The following is a 24,422-nucleotide window of genomic DNA, read 5'->3' as shown; positions in this document are numbered from 1 at the left end:
TCAAATCTGCCTTGTTAATTACACAGCGCTACTGGAGAAATATGTATCAAACAGTAGTATTAAATATGGCTTGTTATACAGTTGAAAGCAATATATTTATACTCAACTGTTGATTTGGTAGGCATAACCTGGATGAGGATTTTTCTGTTGGGGTTTATCTGGTTAGCCTTTGAAGATCCCTCTTGTAATTAACCCCACAGAGGATGGGTTGCCACACCTTCTATGCTGTTCCAAAGGTCTCCTTCTGTGCTGAAGATGCCATTGTTGTGTTTGCCTGTAACATTGGGCAAAATAGCTTGGTTGGAATATATTCTGTGGATAATTTTTTTCAAGAACATAAAAATTAATGAAAAACTTAATCAGGAGTGACACCATCTGTGTAATACACATATCTGAATATACCGGTAATGAATAAATGATTTGCAAAAAATGTGCTCAATTTGCTTACAGTGGAGAGTTCTTAACAAAAGACTGGCAGCTAGCTGTGTTAAGGCATATATAATAACTGTATATTGTGTAATGTAGGCAAGAAGTGCGTGTATATATTTAATCGTTTTACTTTCACTTTTTGATATGAATAATCTTCACTGGGTGCTTCTGTGGGAAAGAAATACTTCACTTCACTTTAACAGTTTACCAAAAAGAGCACTTACTTGCTATTCCTTACAATTTTTCATACTACTTGCTTAAGTATTAAGAAATAATTTAATTTCTTAAAATTTCTGTTATTAATAACAAAAGAGGAACATGCAACCACCAATAAACAAATAATTTTTAATTGACTAGTGGCTGAAAGTAAATGTAATGTATCCAGCATATAAACTTTATTACCATGTTATGTGCAAATGAAATTTTCCTCACATTCTGCTGGCTACTTTATCTTTTATAATTTTTGGTATTGGCAGCTGACTTCCTTGCATATTCATTTTGCCTTTGCACCTGCCCTTTTATTGATATATGTTTGCATGCTTTACATGTATCTTTTGCATGCTCTGTTTTATGTTTAATCACTGTTTTATTTATTTTTTGTTTCTCCCTTCTTGGTTTCTTCTTAGCTCTGCTCCAGAACTGAGTTCAGTTTGGACCCCTTCATTAAGGAAGAGCTTGTCACACCCTGCATCAAGTACAGAAAAGGAAAATGGAAGAGCTTATAAGAATTTTGATGACTCTGCTTCTCTTCCTTGCCCCAGCACTGCAGCTTCTGCTCTTCTTGATGCTTATTCTGTGCCCAGCAAAGCAATCTATGATAGCGATCAAAGGAGCTTTACTTCAAGTGCAGATGAAAGCCACTTTTCAGACAAGAGTAACAGAACTCAGAGCCCCACAAAAATGAAGTTGAACTTTTTGGAAGGTTTTCGCAACACACTACGTTCACGGACTAAAAGTGATGTGGCTTGCTACAGTGAGTGTGAATGGAACAGTGTCAAGCCTTCAAGTCCATACACAGGTTCTGGCACTGATAAAGGCATTGCAAGGAGGTGGTCTGAAGCAGGCACGCCAAATATGGTAAGAAACAAAGGCAACATTTCTGTGAATACCTTCTAATATGGACTGACTTCTGAGCACCCATTTTCCTTTACAAACTTCTGCATGAAATTCTGTGACAGTTACTCACCTTAGCCACCACTAACCAGTTACCTACAATTTTATGGGATATTAGTAGCATCAACTGATACATGTAGTGTAGAATATATACTAACTTTGGAAATGTAGATCATTACTCACATCATAGATCAACTCATGAATAAGTGAAATGTTATAATTTTTTTAAATAACTTAATCAGTTTTTTCTCAAGAGAGGAGGTAATGGAAAGCCACTCTTGCAAACATTTCTGCAACTGAAGAGTATATGATCTAAGTGGATGAGGAGCTTGGATGATGGGAAGTGGAATAGGGTGATGAAGGTTACACATAGAAAGGAAGAGTGGAGAAGCAAGAATGTGTGTGAGTAAAAGTAAGTATACTATGCAGGACTGGCTGCAACAAGACAAGAAGCAGCTGGAGACAAGTGAACAGGAAAAATGAAAAAACTAAAAATGAGGTTATCAGTAACATCAGTATTTAAACTGAGAGAGATGCAGCAAGATGTACCAAAACAGCCAGATGATGAGCAATCATAAATGAGAAATTTAGCAAAGTTGTTGGAGATAAAAATTACAAACATGAAGAGTGGATACAATGGTGATGAAGGAGAGGGATACAAAGGACAGAAAGCAGACCGTGGGAGGGAGGGAGGGGGAGAGAGGGGGGGGGGGAATCTTATTGAAAAGTATAAGGCTATGAAAGATTGTTAACAAAACTGTTATTGAACCTACTGAAGAAAAGCAATACTGAAGGTATGAGATTTCCACTCTGTAGCGGAGTGTGCACTGATATGAAACTTCCTGGCAGATTAAAAATGTGTGCCGGACCGAGACTCGAACTCGGGACCTTTGAAAATCCTGGGCAAGTGCTCTACCGTCTGAGTTGTGCTTGGGTAGCTCAGATCATAGAGCACTTGCCCACGAAATTCATAGGTCCCGAGTTCGAGTCTTGGTCCAGCACACAGTTTTAACCTGCCAAGAAGTTTCATATCAGCGCACACTCTGCTGCAGAGAAGAATTCTCATTCTGGAAACATCCCCAAGGCTGTGGCTAAGCTATGCCTCTGCAGTATCCTTTCTTTCAGGAGTGCTAGTTCTGCAGGTTTGCAGGAGAGCTTCTGTAAAGTTTGGAAGGTAGGAGACGAGGTACTGGCAGAAGTAAAGCTGTGAGGACAGGCTCGTGAGTCGTGCTTGGGTAGCTCAGATGGTAGAGCACTTGCCCACAAAATTCAAAGGTCCTGAATTCAAGTCTGGTTCCGGCAAACAGTTTTAATCTGCCAGGAAGTTTCAATACTGATGGTTATTTTACACCATTCTTTTGATAAGAAATATAAAATATGCATACCTTCTTCTCTTTGAAAGTTCTGGTTTTGGAGATAGGAAAACTATAAATATTGTATCCATCTACTAACATAAATAATTTGCTCTAAAAGTATTAGTTTTAATAGTAATTACAGTATTTTTTTTTTACTTAATGTTAGATGAAGCAAAAGGAATTTTACTTCCTTTGAATTGAAGTATGTCTAATGCATCTACTGCATGAAACTCATACCACTTGAATGACAGTGATAAGAGTATTGTACTTAAGGCACTTAAATTAATACTCGATGTTGTTTCAAATATTCAAATGAAGTGATGTAATTTCATAGTCTTTACTGGTGTCGTACAGATATGATTTTATGTATGTATAGAGGCTCAAGCGGCAAGTGAAAATTTGTACAAATGCTGGGAGTCCAACCCAGGTCTCCTGCTTATTAGGCCACCTTGGCACAGCGTTCACACAACTACACAAATTACCCTGGCACACCTCCCTCCTCAATCTACATTCTTACTGCTGCCCCAGTCTACATTAAATTCCCCCTTACACACAAACAGCCCTGCTGAGACACTCTATGTTCTGGAATAGCACCTCAGCATCAAACATAAATGGGGCCTCCAGCCTGAAACAGAGCTGCAGGAACTTATACAAATGAAATGACACAATTTCAGAGACTTTCACTGATCTCACACAGTGAGTGAAAATTGGTACCAAGATCGGGAATCAAACCCTGGTCTCCTGTGTACTAGGCATATGCATTAGCTACTAAGCCACTTTGGCACAGCAGTTCACTCAATTGCATGTATTACCCTGGCATGAATCCCTCCTCAATCTAGATTCTCATTGCCAACCCTGTCTACTTTAAATTCCCCCTTACACATAAACAGAAGTGCCAATCTCTTCATGTTCTGGAATAGCATGCTCGATGCTGAGGTGCTATTCCAAAACATGGAGAGCCTCAGCAATTCTGTTCATGTGTAAGGAGGCATTTAAAGTAGACTAGGGTGGCAGTAAGAATTTGGATCCATATCGGAAGCATGCCCAGGTAATTCTTGCAATTGTGCAAACTGTGCCATAGTGGTTTAGTGGCTAATGATCCTGCCTAGTAAACAGGAGACACAGGTTTGATTCCCAGTCTTTTTACAAATTTTAACTCGCCACTTCAGTCAATGTACATAGTTTCAAATATTGTTTTGCATAGGATTGGAGTCATTCAAACATTAATTTTGGGCTGAAGATTACACACTTCCAGGTAAGTACTTTACACTCATATTACAGCTAGCTGCAGAAAACACTCTTGTGATAACTAATGAAACTGCACTACACACAACACACACGAATAATACAAGTCGCAAAAGATATTGATAGCCCTGTTCAGATGATGAGTTACATAGTAACATAGTCAGATCATCTGATGACGACTTCCAAGGAATTTGAAACCAGTACTGTAACTATTAGTGTGATCCAAGCCTGAAAAATACAACAGCAACAAAAATTGTCACAAGATGGTCATTGTGTTCCCCATAGACAATATGAAAATCTGAGTATTATGTTACAACTTAAATTTTAGTAAAATTGTTAATGTTGCATGATATCAAAAAGAGTTGGAGAACAAACCACACATGCTGAAATAAATACCATTTATTGCAATACCTGTTCCAGAAATAGAAACCAGTAATAAATGGCTTAAAAACAATTAAGAAGTTAAAGGTAGGAAAATAAGAAATAAGGTACCAGAGGAAGTAAAGCTGTAAGGACGGATCATGATCCAAGCTTGGGTAGTTGTCGGCAGAGCACTTGCCTGCAAAATGTGAAGGCTCCAGTTTGGAGTCCCAGTCTGGCATACTTTTTAAATCAGCCAGGAAATTTCATAAAGTAAAAATGTTCCTTCCGTAGTTCTAAATACTGCAAGGTGTTAATACAATGAAGAAAACAGTGGCCAGTAACTCCCTGATATACTTTGATTAAAATATGTTCTGAAGAGTCATAACCTACCTTTGGGTATACTTCCTTCCGTATGTATTTCACTCTTTTAAAAATTAAAAGTCAAATCCCATTCTCATCACTGAGCAACTGCAGACATTATGCGTTGTTGTTGTTGTTGTTGTTGTTGTTGGCATATATTTGTAAAACTGGTTTGCAGTTGCCTTCTCCTGATGTGTGAGTGATGTGTCTGGCTTGTATCTACAAGTCAATAAGCATTCATGTAGTGCAATAGTGTGGTTATGTTGGATGAATGTGAGTAAAACAAATTAATGATACATAACTTGTTGTTGTTGTTGTGGTCTTCTGTCCTAAGACTGGTTTGATGCAGCTCTCCGTGCTAATCTATCCTGTGCCAGCTCCTTCATCTCCCAGTACCTACTGCAACCTACATCCTTCTGAATCTGCTTAGTGTATTCATCTTTTGGTCTCCCTCTACGATTTTTACCCTCCACGCTGCCCTACAATGCTAAATTTGTGATCCCTTGATGTCCCCGGACATGTCCTACCAACCGATCCCTTCTTCTAGTCAATTTGTGTCACAAACGTCTCCTCTCCCCAATCCTATTCAATACCTCCTCATTAGTTATGTGATCTGCCCACCTAATCTTCAACATTCTTCTGTAACACCACATTTCAAAAGCTTCTATTCTCTTCTTGACCAAACTATTTATTGTCCATGTTTCACTTCCATACATGGCTACACTCCATACAAATACTTTCAGAAATTCGACCAAACTATTTATTGTCCATGTTTCACTTCCATACATGGCTACACTCCATACAAATACTTTCAGAAATGACTTCCTAACACTTAAATCTATACTCGATGTTAACAAATTTCTCTTCTTCAGAAACGCTTTCATTGCCATTGCCAGTCTACATTTTATATCCTCTCTACTTCGACCATCATCAATTATTTTGCTCCCCAAATAGCAAAACTCCTTTACTACTTTAAGTGTCTCATTTCCTAATCTAATTTTTTTTTACTCCTGTTGAAAATGGCTAAGAAGAACAATGACCTACAGACCCCCTTATGCTGAAAACATAGCCATCAACAGTCTCACACTCTCATTCTGTAGGACAGGGGAGGATGGTTTGAAATAAACTCAGGACCCTGGCAGATAATATTAGAATCAGGGACTACGTGGTGCACTTCTCACCATTCCAACAAGACAATTCACAGTTGGCAGTGAAAAGCTTTATGCATCAAACCATCTCTCTCTCTCTCTCTCTCTGACACACACACACACACACACACACACACACACACACACACTTTTACTGTATAGTTTCTCGTGGTAATTAAACTGAAGGAAGTATTTTGAATGGATATACATAATGTTATTGCTTAAAAGTTAAGGTATTTGAATGGTTGCATGCATAAATAATACTAATTCACCCAAATTAAGAGTAGACACTGCAAGAAAAAAGAAAGAAAAGAATTAAAAGGACACACCATGAAGGAGTTGTGCAAACAGGTGTTCATACAGGTATCAACAGCAAATGCAAAACTGTAAACTTTGGTGGTCAGTGGATGAATATGTGTTGCTGCAGCACAATTTCACCACACAGCTGGCAAGAGTGGTACCCAGGACAAAAGTCTGTGAATTTCATTCCATGTACTCAGCAGGACAGTAACTACGTGTCACAGACAGACACATGAACGATATATGCAGATATCAGAGCATTTGAGAGGGGACGTTCAGTTGGGCTCAGAGAAGCTGGTTGGATTAGTTGGCAAATCTTTCAACATTTGAATAAGAGCATGCAGCTAGTCGATGATGGCAAGTATGTATGAACCGTGGCCAAATACAGCATCAAGTCGGAAGCAGTCTACATAGAGAGATCACAGAACAAGAGGACTGAGCAATCATCAGAGAGGCACTGAGAGCTCCGGATTCATCATCATCATTGATCCAATGTGCAACTCGTGCTTCAGAGATCACAACTTGGGTTATTAACAGGTGGCTCACAGACAGGGACTGAGCTCACGTTGCCCCTTACATCCACTTCCATCGACCTCTGTACACCAACAAGCCCATTTGCGGTGGTGTCAGACACATTCAACCCAGGATATTGTTGACTGGAGTAGAATCATCTTCAGTGATAAGTCCTGCTTTGAACTGAACCCCACAACCAGCAAAGATGTGTCTGGAGATTTCCTGGACAGTGGTAGCATACTATCTTGACTTTGCCAGCCATCCGGCCCAACAACCAAGAGTCCACGTGCTTACCAAACCCTATCTTGCCCACTAAGGCCACCACATCTCAACCCAACTGAGAACATTTGTGGCATTATGGGTAGGGCCCTACAAAGAGCTCAAGATTTTGGTGATTCAATGTGACAATTGGATAGAATTTGGCAAAGTATCCTTCTGGAGGATATACAACAACTTTATCAAGCCAAGTAACTGCTTGCATAAGGTCCAGAGGTAGACCAGTGTTTTATTTACTTGTACAATTTATGAAGCTCTTTCTCTTGAATAAGTCATCCAGTTTCTCTGAAATTATAATCATCTGTATGTTTGTGTAATTCTTATACATAAAATTGACAGTTAAGAGAATCCAAGTCACAAGAACCTTCCAAAAGTAAAACTCTGCTTTTGTGGTAAAAGATTTTTGTTTTATATGAGACTTCCATTACCCTTGAATACATCAGCACTGATAGATATTTACTTTTAACTTGGGTATATAGTATCAAGCTTGTTCAGGAGTTGGACAAAAATATGAAAACACCAAAAACACAACTCATTACCATGTGTAATATGATTTAGAAAACCCATTGGCATTCAAAACTGCTTCTAGTCATCTTTGGAGGGATAAATACAGGTCCTTTATGGTTTTCAAGGGAATCTTATACCATTCTTCCTGCAAAATAGTGGCAAGTTCAAGTAACGGTGGTGGAGGTAGATAGCAGTCATGGACCCTTCTCACCAAAGTTGACCACAAAGACTCACTGACTGTAGTAACCAGGGGAGGTGCTATGTAATTCATCCTTGAGTTCATAAAGCCAGTCCTGGATAATAAGAGCAGTGAATAGTAGCCCTGTTGCCTTGGAAGTTAGCATCACCATTGGGGAAAAACATTGTACCATGGGACGGACCTGACCAGCCAAAATGGTCACTTAATCATTGGTAGTAGTTTGTCCTTGCAGAGTAACCATGGAAGCCATGAAATACTATGTTCTGGCTGCCCAAATAATCACCAGTCCATGCCATGTTTCACTCTGGGGTGTAAACTCTGCCAGAAGTTGTTAACAGTGTGTAACAATACTCATCCAACCAAATGACTTTCTTTCATTGGTCCATAGTCCAGGTTTTATAGCTTCAGCACCACATTTACCTGTATTGTGCATTTCCAAGCTGATGAGTGGTTTTGGAATACCAGCTTACCCTGCAGTTCCCTGCTTATAGAACACCCTTCATATTATTTTGGTGATGATGATGATCACAAGTGTAATATTCGGTTCTGCAGTGACTTTTCCAGCTGTCATCCTATTATTTTTCATCACAGGTCTCTTCAGTGACCTTCTGTCATGATCACTCAACACACACTTTCATCCACGTTGTGACTTAGTGGATGATGTTTCTCCACTTTCCTGCATGAGGTGAAGTTCTTCCACACAGTGACTCTTGAAATACCAAACACTTCATCTATCTTGGTTATGGAAGCTTCTGCCACAGTTTACTGCTGACATAATGCACTTTCAACAACACAGTACACTGTTCTGATCATGACTGACACTTGCAACATTTTGAGGACATTGCACAGGTTCCGGTCATGGACAAATGCAACAGTGCAACCAGCAGGCTTCACTAGCATCTGCATTTATGTTCGAGCATGCATTTCTTGAGGTGTTTCTGTATTTTGTACAATGCTTGTAGTGGCTGCTCTCATTTAAATATAGCAGCATATAGAAAGAAGCTCGACGATTTATTTAGGTAATAAACTGAAATGATTCCAGGATACACATTCATGGAATATATAACAGTATATTTTGAGATTCAAACAATTGAAAATCCAGAGTGGAATAACTATATGAATTAGAGTAGACTGCTACTCACCACATAGAGGATGCACTAAGTGATAGACAGCTACATTTAAGAATGTTGCACAGTGGTTGCAGCTAAATTGATTGTAAACTGCATGGCTGCTTTCACAGGTGGGCCTGCCTTTGATGGGATAGGAAATGCCTGTGACAGAACTAGAGTAGATGGTAATGGAAAGATTTTTGGGACAAGTCTTGCATCTGTGTCTTTTGCAACGATATAAGCCCAGACACAAGAGGTTGGGAGCAGTGGTGGAATAGATAAGGACAAGGGTATTGTGTAGGTTTAGTGGGTAGCAGAATGCCTCTGCAGGAGGCAGGAGGGGTGGAGAGGATATTTCTCATTTCAGGGCACAATGAAAGGCCTTTGAAGCCCTGGGAGAGAACATGATTTGGTTGCTCCAGTCCTGGTTGGTACTGTGAGGCGGCACTCCTATGTGGCCAGTCAGTGGGTATGGTGGATGACTGAAGAGACAATGGGTGGGAGATTTGTTTCTGGACAGGGGAGTGCTTTCAATTTGCAAAGGCCTCAGTAAGACCCTTGACATAATTAGAGATGTACTGCTCACCACAGCAAATTTGGTGATTTGGCTGTAGAATGGGCTTATTGGGGTGGAATGAGTATAGCTGTCGAAATGGAGGTGTTGAGGTGGGGAAGGTACTCATGGAGGTGGGTGTTGATGTCAAGGAAGATGACTCTTTGTGCTGAGGAAGAACAGGGGAGTGAAGGGGAAGAAGGTGTTGAGGGTGTGGAGGAATGTGGGTAGGGTGTTCTCACTCTCAGTTCATGTTATGAAGAAGCCCTCAAATAATATAAACCAAGTGATGGGTTTGAGATTCTGGCTGGCTAGGATGAATTCCTCTGGTGGCTCATGAGTAGCTTGGCATAGGACAGTGGTATTCAGGTTGTGATGGCTTCATCTGATAAAGGATTTTGTTTGAAATCTGATATCTTCCTACAGTCTACTTTTAAATGTGCTGATCTGCCACCCAGCGCCTGTAAGTGGTGAACAGCAGTCTGTTCTAATTAATATATTTATATTTTGAGATTATACGAGACATGGCAGCAGTACTACAAATTGGATGTGCTAGAAGGCAGATCCAGATTTTTCTGCTGCTAAGGGTGGCTGGAAAGACATATTTAGTACTGGCCTATAAGCAGTATGCTGGAACACATTGAAAGTGTTATTGGAAAGGGGGAGCTTGGGGTTTAGTGTCTAGCTGGAACTGAAGTCAAAAGTGCCGGAAAACTAACTCAATTAAATCTAGAATTGACAATGGCTGCTCGTAGAAACTGTCCCGATGTTTGCCCAAAATGATACAGACACGTCACAGACGAACTGAATCCGTAGGGTCAGATGGCGTTTTGATCAGTATCCCTCCAGTATATGAACCCATTGTGGTTAATCATGATGTCTTAATTTAAATATTGTTATCTTTCTTGTACAGACGGTCAGGTTTTGATGAGCTCTTGATACTGCAGTGTTTTGTATAGTTCATAAAATGTATTTTAGAGGATGGCAGTTCAAATTATCATTCGGTCATCCAGATTTACCTTTTTGCAATACATTCCTAAAGTGCTTAATGAAATGCTGGGATAGTTCCTTTAAAATGGTATGTCGAATTCTTTCCCTATCCATTACCAGTCTGAACTTGTGCCGCATCCCTAATGACTTCATTGTCAACAGGACATTGAACCTTAATCTTTTCTTCCTTCTGTGGGCTGGCCAGAGATGTAACTTAGTTGATCAACCTAAGACATCCCTAATGACTTCATTGTCAACAGGACATTGAACCTTAATCTTTTCTTCCTTCTGTGGGCTGGCCAGAGATGTAACTTAGTTGATCAACCTAAGAATGTACTATATAATCAAACTGCATAGATAAAAAATCTATTCACCAAGCAGCAGCAAGACACACACACACATAAAACAATAATGAAATTTGCCCAGAACCCTGGACAGGGGAGACTTATCGCATGGGATGAGAGGGAAAGACTGATTGTTGGGGACTGTACCAGATGAAATTTGAGAATCTGGGAGGTTAAAGGTGGAAGATATGGCAACGCACAAGACAGAGATTACTGACTAAACATTGTGTATGAGTTAATAAGAGTAGAAAGCTAAGTGGTACATGCGGGAGGGGGGGGGGGGCAGGGGGGATAGCTTAGAAAATAAAAGATATAGAGAACTAAAATGGAATGGAGAAAGGAGTATTTACTGAGAAGAAATACCGAGACAGAAGAAATTAGTGTAAATTAAGGCCAGGTGGATGCTGAGAACTGAGGACATATTGTAAACCGGTCCCACTTGCAGGGTTCTGAAAAACTGGTGTCTGGAAGAAGAATCCTGGTGGCACATGTGGTGAAACAGGTACTGAAGTCATGACTGTCATGATGTAAAGCATGGTCTGCAACAGAATACTGTGTTTTGCCAGTAAACACCCTCTGCCTGGGCCCATTCATCCTAACTTGGTGGTAGTCAAGCCAATGGAAAAATCCGAACAGGGTTTATGTAACAGCTGGTACATGACATGTGTGATTCCACAGATGACTATCCTGTTGATAGTACTTGTTATGACAGTTACTGGGCTGGTATATGTGGTGGTAGGGGGGAGCCCAGGGCATGTCTTATAGCGGTCTTGGTCACAGGGGTAGCAGCCATAGGCTAGGGAAAATGGATGCAGAAGGAGCATAAGATTTGACAGTGATATTGTAGAGAATGAGAGGGCAATGAAACGCTATTCTAGGTGTGGTGGGCACCATGTCTGATGTAGTGGATCTCATTTCAGGGCATGATTACAGGAAGTCATAGCCTTGTCAAAGTAGCTAATTAATATATTCAAGACCTGGATAATGCTGAGTGACAAGAGGTGTACTCCAAAGCTGTTTTTTTGTGATGACCCAGGAAATCTGCTTTGAATTAGGCTAGTAGGGAAGTTACATCCTGTGAATGCTGAAGTGAGAATGGTGGTATAATGCTATAAAATGTCTGTATCTGAGTAAATACATTTGCCTTGGATGCCAAGGCTGTATGGGAGGAAATGTTTGACATGGAAAGGATGACAACTGGCAATAGGTAAGTACTGTTGTTTGTTAGCATGTTTAATGTGAACAGAAGTGTGTAGCTGACACTCGGCAAGGATAAGCTCAACATCAAGGAAAGTGGCATGGGATTTGGAAAAGGACCATGTGGTATTTAATTTGGAGACTGTATTTAGAGATTCCAAGAATTCTAACAGGGAAGCCTCACCCTGAGTCTATGTGGGAAAGTACAGAAACCAAACCAGGAGCTGATCTGTGAAAAGGTTGGTGTAGGAAGGAACAATCATTGTTCCCATGTCCATGCTCCTGATCTGTTTGTATGTCTGCCCCTGAAATATAAAATAGTTGATGGTGAGTATAAAGTTGGTTGAAATGAGCAGGAAGGATGTCATAGGTTTGGAATCAGGTGGGCTCTTTGAGGAAAAGTTCACGAGTAGATACACCATGTACATGGGGGATGTTGCGAAGAAAGGTATGTGGTGGGAGTGGGACAGGCACAGGTTTCATATGGTCTAGGTAAACGGAGACGTTAATAGAGGGTGGAAGTGTTTGTACTATAGGTTGCAGGTGTTGATCAATCAAGGCAGAACATGTTTGGTGGGTGATTTGAAGCCAACAGCTATGGGATAGCCAGGGGTGATTAGGTTTTTACATCTTAGGATGAAGGTAAAAGGTGGGGGTTCATGGTTTGGGTGGGGCACAAGGTTCCATCGGTTGAGGTGTTAGTCCTTGTGAGGGGTCTGAGATTTTAAGGAGTTTATATCACAGGAATGAGATCTTGATGGTAGATGCTGTACGTAGAGCTGTCAGATAGCTGACATTGACCCTCACTTACATACCCTGGTCAGTCAAGTACCACAGTGGTGGAGAATATTGGGAGGATAATGTTGGAGTTATCAGTCTTTAGGGAATGAAAAGCATGGATTTCAGCAGAGGGCAGAGTACATTCATGTTGTTAGGAACTGAGGAAGGATTGCTGAGCTGTGCTGGATATTATGAATTCTTTGAAGGTTTATAAGGGATGATTTTGAGGTACTGGTTGTGGATAAAGTTGGGATTGTGGTCTAAGCTGTTCAAGATAGGGTTCAATGTCAGCTTTGTGGCTGGCAAAGGGGATTGGATTGCAAAGTGATACTTCCACTTGCCGTTTCATGTGAAGGAAAGTAGGTCCTTCACCAAAGCAGCTTGATTAAATGTAGGCTTAGGGCTGAAAGAGAGACCCTTGGATAACACAGAAAATTTAGGAGGAGTGAGTATCTTAGATGTGATTTTGAGAGCACTGCACTGTTGCGACTGCTTCTTATGCTAATGAGTTATCATTGCTCTGGGAGGCAGTGGTGAAGGCCAGGGGATGTTACGAAGGTTGGCCAAGCTCACTTTGTAGGAGAGGAGTGGTAGTCGATGGGGTGACTGTTTTGGGAACTAGAGAGGAACAGGAAGGGAAATGCCACTGTTGAGGTAGTTAATGAGAAGGTGGAATAGCTGTTTGAGGTGAAGTGTGGCCTATTGTTGCAGTTTGAATATGGCTTGGTGGATGATACCATCCAAGGAAACATGAGGGGCAGATAACTGCTAGATTTTTTAAAAGGAGAGATGGCTGGTGGAATGGAAATTGACAGATGAGGCATATAGGCCAGAAATTAGCTGGATAAGTGCGAGAGGGAATGTTAATGAGTTCCATATAAATCATGTAATAGGGTCTGATTTAAGGCCAATGTGATTAAAACTGAAATAATGTCCTATCAAATAGTTCATTTAGATTAAAAAAAAAAAAAAAAAAAAAGCAAGCTCATTAGAGTTAGAGACCAAGTTCGAACTAGGGAAGGATGAGGAGGGAAATAAGCTCTGCTCTTTCAAAGGAACCAATTCTGCATTTGGCTGAAGACACTAGGGAACTCACAGGAAACCTAAATCGGGATGGCCGGGTGGGGGTTTGAACTGTTGTCCTCCGAAATGTGTTTCCAATGTGCTAACCACTGTGGCACATCACTTGGTATGGAGATTTTGAAGTGGTGGATGCCAGTGTGGCTTTTGAGAAATTTAAATCTTTAATAAATTTTAACACCTATGTAGCATTGTTATATAAAAAAGGCACATTGTCGCTGAAGTTAATGGGAGCAGTAATACATTAGGTAAAATGGCCTGCACCGTGTTTTGCAGCTACATATAAAGCACTATATTTACAAAGCTGTAGTCTACAAAAACTTGGTGTCCACACCTGAGGTATATTAATAAATTTTTCTTGGAAACAGCCAAATTTTTTGAGTTGATTCTTCACAAAGTATTGTACTGTGTGAAGAGAGCTGATTGTAGACAATCAAACACATGTATGCAGAGTGGAAGGATCTCAAATATTCGATAACAAATGGATTCCATTATCAGAGAGGCATAAGCAACAACATGTTAACACAATTTGAACAATATGTTCAACTGTAAGATTAGTGTTTAAGTTTGATAGGTTTACTGTAAAAGACATATTTCGTACATAGTGAAGACTTATTGGCATGTTATAGGAATTTGCTCACAGAATTGGATTACTGTCAATTAAGAACACTACTTTTAATGTGAAAACTATGGAGATTGATAGTCATTATTATACTGATGCAATAAATTTTTGAATGGTTTAAACTGTCTTAGATTCAAAGAAAAGCACTTGTGCAGAAGTTCAAGGACTAGTGTGTCAAGAACGTATTTTACATGGTGTATGTGAGCAGAAATTGAGGCTTTCTGTGTTTTAAGTACCATCTACAAACATGCAAAGAGAAGCCAGTACCATTACACTTGTGGGAACCTTCAGATTTGACAGTAGCAGTCGTGGTATCGTTTAGATACAGGTGTAGATGTTTGATTTACTGCATGTATGTTCAGTACAGATGTAATGAAATATTATCAAAAGTGTCAAAAGTTAACAACTCTTTCTTCTTAAACATGAATGATTATGATCTGGGTGGTATAATTTCTGAACAAGATGGAAGTGAAGATTTCCTAATAGATTGAAACTACTCCAAATCTTTACCTTTGGTAGGAAATATTTTTACTATCTGAGCTACCCAGCACACCTCATGACCCAGTTCCAGCAATCACTCTGACAGTGCTTGCCTCTATTCACTCTTAGTAGTATTCTTCACATAATGGACAGGTTCATTCACACATTGTAACTGCATCTAAATAACCATACAAAGGTGCTAGCTGTAAAGCAATACTTCTCAGTACTTCAATCATTGTAGTACAATGTTACCATATTTCTTTTCTGAAATCAGGTATCGCAAATTCCTTCATTAAAATTTTTGCACATTATTCATTTTAATTAAAGACATAACATTTGTACCAATGCCAAATCTAATGACTGGAGAAAATGTTGAATGATTACATTTCTGTGTCCATAACTTCAAAAATAATGAGAATCAGTTAATGTGACATGGAAATTGAAAATTTGGGTGAATTACTGGGGGAAAGAAAAGAAAGGGCAGAGAAGCTCCAGTCCTGCAGTAGATTTCAGCTAACTGTGGCAAAGAACTCTTCTAAAAGAATATAAAACAAAGAATATGTACTTTGAAATGACAGGTATTCTTTGGAAGATTTCACAATTAGGCAAAGATTTAGAATCCAGTGGTCTGCAATGTATGCCAAAGAGCAGTTATTAATTGCAATCAAAATTTAGTCATAATGATGAGTAGACTGGGATTCAAAATCACAAATTAAAACTGTCTTCCAAGGCAGTGGAATATTGAAAACTTAAAAAAAATATATTGAAAGAGCGTTAGATGGAAACCAGTACTTTGTTATATAGAAACCAAATCACAACTACTGCAAATAAGTTTAACCATATTGTATAACAGGGAGAATTCAAGAAAGAGAAAAAGTGAACACTGATTACAGGAAGACTGACACTCCATATACTATCAGGAAGGTAAAAATTAAAAAATATTGATCTAACAGTTCTGAGAACAGGTAGAGGGAAGGAAAACATGTAACATCAGTATAATATGGAGAAGCTGCTCCAAAACTAGACTGAAAATGTGGAGGCTAATGCAGAAGAAACAGGTGTTTTTATGATGTGGTTAAAGTTTGACAGGGGTCGGAGATCAAAAACAAATCAATCAGCAGATGTCAATGACATACTTCTGGTATTACTAGGATTGGTATTAGGCTAAAGAACTAGGCCCCTCTATCTGGTGTTAAAACTTATCATCAGATTTGGAGAAAAAAAAGCATTATCACCATATCACTGGTGAAGGGAATGTGTACATAGCATGAAAAAAAATCTGAAAATAGAACTCTGAAATATCATGCGTGTAAGCTATTGAAGAGAACAGTACCAAAAAAAAAAAAAAAAAAAAAAAATGGAATTAAGAATTGATGAGAAGTACTGGACTTAGGTCAGTTTAGCTTCAAAAGAAGCAATTCAGACTTTTCACTCAGTTATGAAAGTAACAATAATAAGAATCAGATACTGTTATGGGGTTTATCAACCTAAAGAAAGCCTTTCAGGAGTTAATACATAATGTTAGATGTTTGTTCATAGCAACAAAAACAAATTAATCTTATTAAATTCAACAAAAATCAATGTTAATTAAGAGACTAGAGACACAATTTCATACGCATGTTCATATTTTCTTCAAATTACTAAATTACTGCAACCTCAGTCATGAAATACCAAACAAAAGTAACATTCGGCAGTCACTGTAGTTTAATTTTGTTTAAAATATTTACTAATTGCCATTTTATGTAAACAGTTTTTTCTCTTCTTTGCTGATGTATCATGAAGTTGTTTTAATTGAAGCAAACTCACAGTATCTCACTCTGGTTTGAAAGATATTTCCAGAGCTTGAAATGATTCTCCATGTGATGGTCCTGCATAATGTTCTGTATCTATTTTTCCTTTGGTTTGTAGCAATATTATGAAGAGGATAGTTGCTACTCACCATGTAGCGGAGATGCTGAGTCACAGGCAGGCACAACAAAAAGACTGTCAGAAAGTGAGTTTCCAGCCAACAAGGCCTTTGTCAGACAGAGAGAACACACACAACTCTCACTCAAATGACCACAGTCTCTGGCTGCTGAGGCCAAACTGGTTTCATCTTCTTGCATTTCCTGCTGTTCATTTCCCAGCTGTATGTTTTCAAAGCATTGTCATCCAATATTATCTGAAAACCTTGGTTATAACTGTTGCAAGTGAGCCACTCTTTCATATCATTGACAGTGCATTCGTGGCATATTTGTATAGTTGTCATTAACTCATTTATATCCTACAAAACATAATCATCAATATCTGTTTTGAATTTTATGGCTCCCATTCTAGTATTTTGTTCCAAGCTTTGTTCAAAGTCTTCTTTTCAGTCCCATGCATCTACAACCACATAACAGCACTCCTTCAAATCCATTTCCTTGGAAAATGACAAAATGAGTTCCGCATTATCTTCATCAACAGATAACAATCTACATAAAATTTGATTTCTGTAAAGTTGTTTTAATGTTTCAATAACACTTTGATCCATTGGTTGTAAAAAGGATGTCACATTATGGGGAAATGTTTCACTCTAAACATACCATTTTCTCTAACAGTTCAACTGAAGGGCAAGTTGGTGCATTAACCAATAAAAGTAGGACTTTTGCTGATTTAAAAATTTTGTTTTGAAATTTTTACTTCTCAGATAAAAGTACTGTTATACCAGTCAATGAACATTTCAGTGTTCATCCATGCACTTTTTATTTTTGAAGCAGCAGCGGTTTTTGGATTTTCCAATGAGGAGCAGAAGTATTTTATGGGTCCCAGTAGCGTTTATGTTAACTAATATTCTTACTTGCTCTTTACTAGTTTTATATCCCGGAGCTGAACTATCTTGCCGAGAAACTAAAGATTTTGATGGTGAAGTTTTCTGGCTTAAACCAGTTTCATCCACATTGCAAACGAAGACCAACTCATAGTCATTTCCATCCAATTCTTTTTTAAAAGAATTTGCTGCATCTAATCAAGCTGACATTTTTCATACTGTATTTCCAATTTGTGAATTCCATGATGAGATTTAAAACTGTACAATGGCCAATGAGGTGTTTTATATGGGCCCCAGATTTGTATCACAATTGATTACTAGCCACAAGTGGTTCATTGGCACCTATCTTTTGTATGTAATGGTAATGCATTTTCACAGGGCAATCAACCAGATATTGGATGCCCTACTGGTCATTTTTGTAAAAATGTACAATACAAAGCATGGTCCAAAAGTTCATTTTTTGGATTCTTCATCACTTTTCGATGTTTACTCCCGTATTCACTATAAAGTTTGCAGGTGTACTTCAGAACTGAATTGTTATTCTTCTTAATGTCACTAATCATAGAAGTATCTACCCCAATACTTATTGGCCAACTTACCGCCATTTTCTGCCTTTTTTAATTAATCAATAATGTTTATTTTATCTGTAAGTGATAACATCTCTCTCTTGTGCTTTGAGACTTTTAAGTACAGACATAACACAACACGATGATTAACTCAAATAATAATTAAACACACTTTGCAGAGATCATGTGGGGCACTGATGGGTAGTGCCAGCATGACATGTCCGTTCATGCACAGCCTAGACAACAAAGATATTTGCTCACAGTTATCAGTCTGGATATGTAACTGAGGTCTGGATGATCAAGTCTCCACTGCAGTTTCATTTCTGATGCTTCTCATTATTCTTGTCTGTCTATGGTTTACTCTAATTCCATATTCTGTGCTCATTACAATATTCAGTAGGTCCTGCAACTTGTATCCACATTCACTGAGGATGGCAGAAAAGTTATATCCTTTCTCCTTGAATTTTAAGCTCACTTGTTAATCTTTCTTTTACCTGATAGCTCTTTTAGTTGATAGCTTGCCTTGTTAGGCACTACACAGCTCTATTGTCACTTTTGCAGCTAACAGCTCCTCCCCTGGTAAGGAGAGAACAATAGCTTGGGGAAGGTTAAAGAGGAATAGCAGACCATTCGGATCCTAGGATGAGAGTAACCCATATATTTTGAGGACAAGAAGAGAAAAAAATGAAATTACCAACAGAGATGGTACATTAACAGACTACAGCAGTGTTTTATCAAACTTGGTTCCTTAAGAATCAATCCTGGCATTGTAGGGTGACATCTTGGGCCGCATAGGAAGGGGGTTGGGAGGAGTGCAGTGAGTTGTCCAGCCAAAGAAAAATCCAATTTCCACTAAACCATTGTTATTGATAGAAGCTTACTACTTATACATTTTGATTCTCCATATATTGTAAACCCAGTTCTAAGCAAAGAAGGGAAAGCAGAAAGGTGGAAGGAGTATATAGAGGGTCTATACAAGGGCGATGTACTTCAGGACAATATTATGGAAATAGAAGAGGATGTAGATGAAGATGAAATGGGAGATACGATACTGCTTGAAGAGTTTGAAAGAGCACTAAAAGACCTGAGTCGAAACAAGGCCCCCGGAGTAGACAACATTCCATTGGAACTACTGACGGCCTTGGGAGAGCCAGTCCTGGCAAAACTGTACCATCTGGTGAGCAAGATGAATGAGACTGGTGAAATACCCTCAGACTTCAAGAAGAATATAATAATTTCAATCCCAAAGAAAGCAGGTGTTGACAGATGTGAAAATTACCGAACAATCATTCTGATAAGCCACAGCTGCAAAATACTAACTCGAATTCTTTACAGACGAATGGAAAAACTAGTATAAGCCGACCTCAGGGAAGATCAGTTTGGATTCCGTAGAAATACTGGAACACTTGAGGCAATACTGACCTTATGACTTATCTTAGAAGAAATATTAAGGAAAGGCAAACCTACATTTCTAGCATTTGTAGACTTAGAGAAAGCTTTTGACAATGTTGACTGGAATACTCTCTTTCAAATTCTAAAGGTGGCAGGGGTAAAATACAGGGCACAAAAGGCTTTTTACAATTTGTACAGAAACCAGATGGCAGTTATAAGAGTCGAGGGACATGAAAGGGAAGCAGTGGTTGGGAAGGGAGTAAGACAGGGCTGCAGCCTCTCCCCAATATTATTCAATCTGTATATTGAGCAAGCAGTAAAGGAAACAAAAGAAAAATTTGGAGTAGGTATTAAAATCCATGGAGAAGAAATAAAAACTTTAAGGTTCGCCGATGACATTGTAATTCTGTCAGAGACAGCAAAGGACTTGGAAGAGCAGTTGAACGGAATGGACAGTGCCTTGAAAGGAGGATATAAGATGAAAATCAACAAAAGCAAAACGAGGATAATGGAATGTAGTCGAATTAAGTCAGGTGATGCTGAGGGAATTAGATTAGGAAATGAGATACTTAAAGTAGTAAAGGAGTTTTGCTCTTTGGGGAGCAAAATAACTGATGATGGTCGAAGTAGAGAGGATATAAAATGTAGACTGGCAATGGCAAGGAAAGCATTTCTGAAGAAGAGAAATTTGTTAACATCGAGTATAGATTTAAGTGTCAGGAAGTCATTTCTGAAAGTATTTGTATGGAGTGTAGCAATGTATGGAAGTGAAACATGGACGATAAATAGTTTGGACAAGAAGAGAATAGAAGCTTTCAAACTGTGGTGCTACAGAAGAATGCTGAAGATTATATGGGTAGATCACATAACTAATGAGGAAGTATTGAATAGGATTGGGGAGAAAAGAAGTTTGTGGCACAACTTGACCAGAAGAAGGGATCGGTTGGTAGAACATGTTCTGAGGCATCAAGGGATCACCAATTTACTATTGGAGGGCAGCGTGGAGGGTAAAAATCATAGAGGTAGACCAAGAAATGAATACACTAAGCAGATTCAGAAGGATGTAGGTTGCAGTAGGTACTGGGAGATGAAGAAGCTTGCACAGGATAGAGTAGCATGGAGAGCTGCATCAAACCAGTCTCAGGACTGAAGACAACAACAACATATATTGTAAGGTACCACACTGATTACTTTTAAGTGAAAAGGAAAGTAATGCATTGGAAGTACAGTGAAACCTCACATAGCAATCACAATTTGCAAGCACAATTTGTTCCAGAATCTTACCTGTAGTGTGAAACACTCATTAAGTGAAACAATTTATCCCGTATAAATCTATGTAAAATAAAGTATTGTGTCCCATGCAGAAAAAGCACTAAATATTTTTATTTTATTCATGCCATGTATTCAAAGAAAATTATACATACAGTATTATGTACTTTATTATTCAACATACATAACGAATTCTTTTTTACTGGGAATCTATCTATAGTAATTTATTTCTGTCAACACTTCGACACTTGGCAAAAATGTGACTCTGCATTATCGTCAAATAAATTTGTAGTGTGCAAAGCCACTGCTTTATTGGGGTCATGATTTTCAATGCACGATGTAACCGATTCCCATGCTTTCAGCTTTTGTCCTATTCCACTAGAAGATTGCTGCTTTGCTGTTACCACCACCACCACCTGCTCCTCCTCCTCCTCCTCCTCCTCCTCCTCTGAAGAACTCCTCTCCATAGCTTCCTGCTGTGAAACACACTGCAACTCCATAAGCTCTTCTGTGGTCATTTCTTGGCTGTGATATTCTACAAGCTCATCAATATCATACATATCCACTTGCACTCTGGCCTAAGCTCTTCCAAGCAGAAGTGAGAGATCTCTTGGTAACCTCTTCCCCCATCTTTTTGATCATCTTGATGCAGGCAATGATGTTGAAGTGATATTTCCAAAACTCTCTGAAAGTGAGATCAGTAGCTTCAGTCAACTCAAAGCAATGCTTGAAGATTACTTCAGTGTAGAGCTTCTTAACAGTTAGAAAGAATCTGCAGCAGGTCCATAGGCTTGAGTAATGGAGTGGTGTTGGGAGTTAGAAATTGGGTCTTGATTAACTTAAATTCTTCAAGGAGGCACTCTTGTAGGCCTGGAGACTGGGCATGACCATTGTCCATAGCAAAAGCAAGACATGGAGTGGCAGAGTCATCTCAAGCAAATATTTTTTCACCAAAGGACCAAACACTTTGTTGATCCAATCACAAAAAACATCACTTGTCACCCAAGCCTTGTTGTTGTTTAATCTGCTCTTCTGGACTTTACACTTCTTGAAGGCTCGTGGAGTTTCTGAAGGATGAATAAGCAGCGGTTTAGTTTCCAATTGCTGCTTGCATTGCCACAGAATAGCAGAGTGAGGTTGTCTTTCATTGGCTTGTAACTGGGCAATGCATTCTCCTCTGCTGTTATAAAGGCACGCTTTGGCATCTGTCTCAAGATACACCCATCTTGTCACAATTAAAACCCGTTGCAGCAGATAACCCACAGAATCTATGAGCATCTTGAAGTCCCTGATGAAGATCGCTGCTGCTTTTGTGTCAGAACTGGCTGATTCATTCAGCCTCACAGGGTTGTGGATGACAGTTCTTCTCTTAAACTTATCAAGCCACCCACGGCTTCCATTAAACACTTCTTCAGCTGCTGATGATCTTGGCACCATATTAATGAGGTCAGCAAAAACCATTCACACGTTCTCATTAATAGTGTCACTTTGCAATTGCTTTTCATTTATCCATGTAAGGAGCAACCTTTCAACATTGTCCAGAATGTGAAGCCATTGTTTAGAATCTCTTGTCACTCCCTTTGAAGCATCTACCTCCTTAATCTTGTCCTTGTTCTTGAGGACAGTGCAAATAGTTGGTGTAGTCCGATTGTATGTGCTTACTAAATTAGCAATGCTCACACCATCTTTGAGTCTTGCAATGGTTTTACGTTTCATTTCTAAGGTCATTTTCTTTCTGTTATGGTGATCTTGCAACTTTATCTCCGGGGACACTTCTGCAAAGGTTATTGAAATTTGCACACAAAAAAACACTGTGTGGACACAAGTTAAGAAAAATGTGTGATCACAAGCTGCACTAAGATGGTAGCAGAAATAGCAGTAAACCTAGACTGCAGTACATACTAAAGGCATTGTTCGTCTGCTGCTACCTACCAACAATGAAAGGTGTTCATATTGTTGAACATTACCCCCTCCGTGTGCTAACAGCTGATGACATCACACACACACACACACACACACACACACACACACACACAAGATGACCATCTGGACACCCCTGCACCTAATATCACTATCATTGCCAAAACGAGATTAACAGTCCCTTCCCTTGAAGACAATGGATAATACCAGCCAAAAGTAGAAAGAAGATGTATGCATTGCATTATGCAGAAAGGAAACTAGATCAGTAGGAACACTGAAGAGAAGAAACTCAGAGCACATGAAACGTGTTCATACAGAAGGATGAAAACACATGAAGCTAGAAAGGACTAAACAAAACAGATGAGTGACAAAATCTATGAGAAACCTACACAAGAAGGATTGATGGACAGTGTGAATTTCACTGAATCATAAAGTAAAATTTAACTGCCACTATACCACACCTACCCCCCACCCCCCCACCCCTCCAATTTCTAAACTGGAGATATAACTTAGTCACACTGCGTATAGAGCTCATCATCTATGAGAATGTCTCATTCCCCAACAATTTTTCAGTTGCCTCTGTTTTACAAATTCCACACAAAAATGTATGTAGAATGGATTTGGCATGTTCAGTTATTTCATTTAATAGAATTCTAATCTGTACAAGCATCCCATATAGCTGTGCAGCCATCTTTTGGGTACACAGTTAGTGGATAATGACAAACAGTTATTTAGCAAGGAATGAACAGATAAGTTGTAGTCAGCAGAGAGTTTGCAGAGAATAATAAAAGAATATTGTAAAACTAAAGTCAAATGCAAAAAAGCATTTGTCATTTGTGGTGTCAGTGCAACAAATAAGCAAACCATGTTGGCTGCATAAGAAAAGGGGGGGGGGGGGGGGGCAGTAAGAGAAAGAAATGTACTAACTCATGGAGTTAACTCCCAATAGAGGACTATGTTAACAGACCACAGCATGAGAGTACACCTAAATCCAAAGTGGGGGCCATCAAATTTGGCATCCTGTGCCAGTCTGTTACCTTCAAAAATGATTTAGCGAAGTCATTACAGTGTAGTCAAAGCCTTTGATGCTTGCAGTTGTTATAATCATATTAACTTATGACTGAAGCACGTTTCCATCAGAAATACACAAGAGAGTAACTAAACAGAATTACCACCTCATAATTATCAGTTTAAATCAATGAGTTACACTTAGTAAGGTGGTGCAGTGGTTAGCACATTGGACTTACATTCGGGAGGACAACAGTTCAAACACGCATCCTGCCATCCTGATTTAGGTTTTCCGTAATTTCACTAAATCTCTTCAGGCAAATGCCAGGATGGTTCCTTTGAAACGGCACGGATGACTTCCTTCCCCATCCTTCCCTAATCTGATGGGACCAATGATCTTGTTGCTTGGTCCCCTCCCCCAAATGAACCAACTAACTAGTGAATTAAACAGTGGAAAATCCAGGATGGAATGAAACAATATTATGAAAAGGAAAGTTGCTACTCACCATATAGTGG

At 39.1% G+C, this 24,422-nt stretch overlaps 1 protein-coding gene across 10 annotated transcripts in view; it reads left to right on the top strand.

Moving 5' to 3' along the window:
* LOC126267309 (kalirin) overlaps positions 1-24,422 on the top strand; it is a 2,010,890-nt gene that overhangs the window by 1,972,642 nt on the left and 13,826 nt on the right. For all 10 annotated transcript variants that reach the window (XM_049972405.1, XM_049972404.1, XM_049972401.1 and 7 more), the window contains one exon: positions 1,056-1,506. In XM_049972405.1, coding sequence (XP_049828362.1) covers positions 1,056-1,506 — 451 coding nt within the window. The remainder of the gene's footprint in view (positions 1-1,055; positions 1,507-24,422) is intronic.

Source organism: Schistocerca gregaria, chromosome 4, assembly GCF_023897955.1.
Source record: "Schistocerca gregaria isolate iqSchGreg1 chromosome 4, iqSchGreg1.2, whole genome shotgun sequence".
Classification (NCBI taxonomy): Eukaryota; Metazoa; Arthropoda; class Insecta; order Orthoptera; family Acrididae; genus Schistocerca; species Schistocerca gregaria.
The sequence above is the reverse complement of the archived record's forward strand: the minus strand, read 5'-3'. Positions and strand labels throughout refer to the sequence as shown.